Source organism: Stegastes partitus, unplaced genomic scaffold, assembly GCF_000690725.1.
Source record: "Stegastes partitus isolate 25-593 unplaced genomic scaffold, Stegastes_partitus-1.0.2 Scaffold2479, whole genome shotgun sequence".
Classification (NCBI taxonomy): domain Eukaryota; kingdom Metazoa; phylum Chordata; class Actinopteri; family Pomacentridae; genus Stegastes; species Stegastes partitus.
Window position 1 is genome coordinate 39,938 of NW_007580210.1, and position 5,728 is coordinate 45,665.

At 42.0% G+C, this 5,728-nt stretch overlaps 1 protein-coding gene across 1 annotated transcript; it reads left to right on the top strand.

Annotated features, from left to right (window-relative positions):
- Positions 1–5,257, top strand: LOC103375134 (complement component C6-like; the record flags this gene model as incomplete). The annotated part of the gene is made up of 7 exons (XM_008305342.1): positions 1–158; positions 487–643; positions 1,604–1,760; positions 2,997–3,141; positions 3,227–3,368; positions 3,998–4,136; positions 5,029–5,257. Coding segments are annotated over exons 2-7 (955 nt in total), but the record flags the coding sequence as incomplete, so codon positions are not given.
- Between the last annotated feature and the right edge of the window lie 471 nt (positions 5,258–5,728).

Below are 5,728 nucleotides of genomic sequence, written 5' to 3' on the forward strand. Positions count from 1 at the left end.
CACAGTCGGAGGGTTTATATTCCTGCTCAGACTCCAGCCTCGGTCAGATCCAGCTCTGCCTGCAGTGCAGACTCCACTTAGACTGCTCAGATATTCAGAATCAGGAGCTGCAGAGTTAAAGGCTTCAGGATCTGCTGAAGAGGACGTCAGTGCAACAGGTGAGTCAGGCTTTGATTTTTTTTTAAAGCATGTTCTGACACAATCGTGCAGGAAACGTTTGCAGAATTTTGCAGTAAACCTTCTGAAACCTGCAGCAAAACCATCAAGCTGCTTCGTGTTGTTTCCTCTTTATTATTAAATGTGTTTTATATAAACCGCTTTGTGTAAAACATGGACTGAATCCTGCATGAAAAAGCAGTTTATATGCATTAAAAATCCAAATTAAAAACAAAGTTAAAGAGGAATAAATCAAATCTATGTGATGCTGCGTTTATTGAAATGAATAAGAGGATATCTGTTGAGGTAATCTGATTACTTTCAGAGCAGCTGGAGCCAGTCCGATGGCTCCTTCCAGAAGCTTGTTTCTGCTGCAGCTCCTCGGCTGCATCAGCGCCGGCCTGGCCTGTTTCTGTGAACGATACCAGTGGAGCTCCTGGTCCAGCTGCTCCAGAACCTGCAACCACGGCACCCAGCAGAGGCAAAGGTAGAACACATAAATCACAGAGCAGCACAGACACGGTGTTCAGAACGTTCTGCTTTCACTCCTCTGGACCATCAGGTCAGGAATGTTCATGAGGAGTCAGTCTGTCTCCATTTATGGTCTCGTTTCAGATAAAACGTCCTCAAACCTTCAGAGTGACTAAAAAACTAAACCTGCTGCATCCCTGGGAGTCAGATTTGGATGTTTTCAAATTATGTTTTGACAGAATTTGCAGAAATGTGGTATGCATGCCTTAAAACTGCAGCAAAACCACTGGATGCTTTATGCTGTTTTCTTATATCATTATTAAATGTGTTTTTGTGTCTTACGTAAACCACTTTGTGTATAACATGTGCTAAATGTTTCCTGAAAATGCGTCTCAGATAAGATACGATGTCGTCCCTGGAAGGCAAACCTCCTCCTCCAGGGCTGAGACATGATGAGTTCCACATGACACTAGAGATGAAGAGTGACTTTGCTTGGAGATGGAGGACACTTTTTAAGCCAATACATCAGACTTTAATAGATCAAATCAGCAAACATTTCTGCTTTTAATTAATTATTTGTGTCTCCAGGATCTTCTTTGGTAATTTAATCAATGTGTCCTCACAAACAGCTCCTCCACACACAGCTCAGACTCGGGTCAGATGCCAGACAGGCGGCTTTTTTACGGCATTTTTGCAAAATCGAAACCAACATCGAGCCGAAGCACCAGAATTGTGCAACGAGAGAAGACTGATGTTCGTCTCTCTGCTGCTTTCTGTTGTTATTGCGAAATGCAGGCCTGAAGCAGACGACGCCAGAAGCTGCAGCAACCAAAACTGAATCATCTTGACTTTTTCTTCAATGTTTTTTTTCTCTTCGTCTTTATTTTTTCTCCTGCTAATCTGTGGGGATGTAACTCACATTACAGCCTCTACAGGACTTCATCCAGCACCGGTTTGTGTGTTTTTCTCTGACCAGGCAGTTTAGGTTCGACGATTATTACTGGAAGAGCAGCTGCCACCAGCTATGTGACAGGGTGGACACTAGGGCCTGCAACGATCAGGCCTGTCCCATCAACTGCCTGCTGACTGAGTTCGGTTCGTGGTCCGAGTGTTCGCCGTGCGCCAAGAAACAGGCAGGAAGCAGCACGAACACACCGTCAAACACACTTACACTCTCTCTGCTCCATGTTTTATCCAAACAGACTGATTATAAGCATGCTTCTTTGCAGACAAGTGTTCAGTCAATGCCCCCAAAAATCTAAAGAATGCAGCAACTCTGTGTTTTCAATTATTTACCGAATTCAAGCACGTTTCTAACTAGAGCACCAAAAACAGAGTCTCATCTTTAAGCACATTAACAAAAAATCTGATGAATGCTCTTCACTTTCAGCACTTTTTTTTTCACAAATTGTTTGAACGTTAACATCTCAGGATCTATTAAAGATAAAAGCCTGATTTTCTATTATTTCTCATCATGCTACTGATTCATAATTTGCAATATTAGACAAGTAGATCAAGTAGTCTCTGATTATATATAATGAAAAGTTCCATCTTTGAGCTCAGATTAACAAAAAAACTGACAAGGCAGAAGTTAACTAGTGATGTTTTCTGAACCACGTGTAGCTGCAGGTCACAACAATACAAAACTAAACATGCAGAATCCTTTTAATTTGAAATATCTGGTCACAAAAAGTTGTTTTTGTTGAACTTTCATAACTGATTGACCAGAAATAACGAGTTGTACCACAAAAACAAAAGTATTCTGCCTAATCCAAGTAGATCTTTCAAAATATTTCTTCAAATATAACAAAAATGTTTTGGGTTTTTTTTGTGTGCAAATTTTTCATTTCCAACCCCACTTTACAGTTGTTTTTTTTTTGTATTTGTAGAGGATATAAAGTGAAAATTTAAACAAATATCTTGATAAATGTCCATATGTTTCTATGTAAACTTCAGTCGTGTACTTTTGTGTCATTTCTTTGGGATTTATTAATGCATTTAATCGTTAAGAAGACATCATTATAACATAACCAGAACCAAGTATATGGTTCTTTGGGATGTTTCTGGAGGGAAATCTTTTAATATGCAAAACAAATGTGCTGAAAGTAGGCAGTTTGTTTTTTGTTATTTTGAAAAATAGTTCAGATATCAGTCAATACTTGAGGTTAAATTTCACACTTTATGAAATATGCATAGTTTGGGGTAAAACTCGAGCAGAAGAGATGATCTGAGAGAGCTGGTATTAGCTGTAGCAAGCATTTTAGTCTGACAGAAGACATTTTATTACAACATACATGTTTGTTTCTTCTCTTCTAACCACCGTTGGTCACTAAGTGGTTGGTTAAGATCTAGTTTATTTGCTGCCACAGCTTCGGACCCGGTCCGTCCTGAGACCCTCCCAGTTCGGCGGCTCGGACTGCAGCCCGGAGCTGACGGAGGAGAGGCCTTGTTTCCCCTCCACAGAGTGCAGGTTGGCGGCCGTCGAGTGCAGAGACGACTTCAAGTGTGACAACGGTGAGTAGGACTTCACTTTTTGTTTTTAACAGAACTGACGTGTTGCACAATCACAGACAATCTGAAAGTGTTCCTCCTGCCGCAGGTCGCTGCATCAACTCGACTCTGACGTGCAACAAGCAGAACGACTGTGGAGATAATTCTGACGAGAAAGACTGCGGCAACGTACAACCCGTGTGTCCAGTTGAGAAAGCGGTGGCTCCCGGAGCCGACCTGGTGGGAAACGGGTACGTTAGAGGGGAAAAGGTCACTGCTGGGTTTGTAACTAACCTGCAGTCTGTCCCTGTTCAGGTGCTCCTCTGTCAGAGATCTCCCTGTAAAGACCGTGTATTACTATAATTATTACATTATTATTATTAGTAGTGGTAGTACATTGTGCATTGTTGCAGTCGTTGTAATGACTTTGAATGTTGTTGTGCCTTACGAATACCGTGTTTTAGAGACGAATATTGATCCTAAAAAGAGCTTAAATACTAAAATAGTCAAATCTGAGAAAACATTTTGTGCTCCCAATGATCACATAAAGATGAAATCCTGGAAAACACTCTGATGTTACAACTGAGCAATAAACATTAACAATAAATATGAGCTTGCTGTGAATGTTCAACCATGAAAATCACTGAATTTGAGAAATATTCCAAAATGAAAATGTGTAAAATGCTACCAATAAAACAGTGGATATTATTTGGGTCCATGCAACATTATAATCCTGTATATGTCTGCACTGTTGGCCTGAAATGTGGTGTTTGACTTTAATATTATGAGGTTTAATTGTTCATTGTTTGTTTGTTTATTCATTAGTTTATTATAGTTTAACAGTAGTAATAGTTAAATATAGTTTTTTCATCGCCTGCAGGTTCGACGCTCTGGCAGACGAACCGAGGGGAGCCGTGCTGGACAACATGTTTATGGGAGGAAGCTGCATTATTAGGAGGCCTAAGACCACCTTGCTGTACCATCGGGTTCCCTACAACTTTGAGAACTTTGAGATCAAGGTAGCATCCGGCGCTTCGGCTGTCACTGGAGCTGTTTTGTTCTAAAAGCCTTCTTTGAAAGTTCTGCGATGTTCTCCTCATGCTATTGGCGGGAAATTTTCTTTTAGTTCCCAGAATGCTCTTCTTAAAGGCAGGATAACTACAGATGTTCTAAAAATGTTTGGCGATAACATTGTTTGTCGTAACGTTGTGGAGACTGCTGGACACACAATATGCTCAGTTTACCCCAAGACCTGAAACTGCAACTTTATCATTTTGTATCAGAAAAGTTCCAGGACTGGTGCCACAAAGGATATATTTCAATTCCAAACTACAAACTACAAGTTTTCCCCTTCGAAGTAACCTCCCCTGGAGTCACTTTCCCAGCCTTCTCTGCCACGCCCTCCTTGAAGGATTCTTTCGGGATCCTCTGCAGCTCCGTCGTCACAGCCATCTTGATGTCATCCACGTCTTCAGAACGGGTCTCCTTGATGACCCCCTTGAGCTTGGGGAAGAGGAAACGATCCCCCAGAGCCAGGTGGGGCGAGTAGGGAGGTTGCTCCAGCACGGAGATGTTCTTCTCAGCCAGGAACTGTCGGATGCTCAGGGCGTTGTGAGCAGCTGTGTTGTCATGGTGAAGCAGCCACGACTCATCCTGCCACAAATCTCGCTTCTTCTGAACAAAGCAAATGCTGCAGGATCTCTTTGTAGACCTGCTGGTTGATCATCTAAAGGGGAAAACTTGTAGTTTGCGGTTTGGGTTTGAAATATATCTTTTGTGACACCAGTCCTGGAACTTTTCTGACACACTTCATACATGTTTCTTGCGAACACCTAAAAAATCTTACAATACTCCCTCTAGACATACATGCAAGGTCTGCTGTTATAGACCTTCGTGTTTGTGGTTGTTTAGGTCGGACAAGTAGAGGACTTCAGCATCGAGCCACAGCAGCTACACACCGAGCCCATCGATTTCCAGGCGTCCAGTTCATCACCTGACAGCCACACGGCATATGACAGCAGCTTCCTAGTCCCCATCTTCTACTTCAATAGGAGGAGTGGGTCACGGGTCAGCTCTCACAAGGAGGCTTTTGAAGCTTCAAAGAAAAAGGTGAGTGATGCGAACGTCAGCATGGACACACGTGTGTAATGATATATATTTACAACTATGTAACAGTGTACCTAATAAACTTACTAGAACCTTGATTCACTTGATGCATTCACTAATTCTCTAACCCTAAGACGACCAGAAGAAGTGATGTACGAGGTGTGATCAAAAAGTTCCAAGACTGAGCAAATAACAATAAGCAAAACCTGTAGCTAATGTTTAAGCTAATTTGCGTTGGCGCGTGGTGAGAAAACAAGTGTTGGCACAAAGGTCGAATGTTTTCCCTCAAGACTTTACATTGAGAGTCTGATTCTGGGGGATAAATTCACAACCACATGAATGTCCAACAACAAAATGACCTGCTCACCACATCTACCTTCTTCGGTCTCGGAGATCGTGGATCTACTGCCAAATTACTGTTTGGTCTCTCGGTGGTAGCTGTAAACCAAACTCTTGCCATTAGTGGTGACCCTGTCGGGCTACTTTGGTACAGAATTCGATGTTT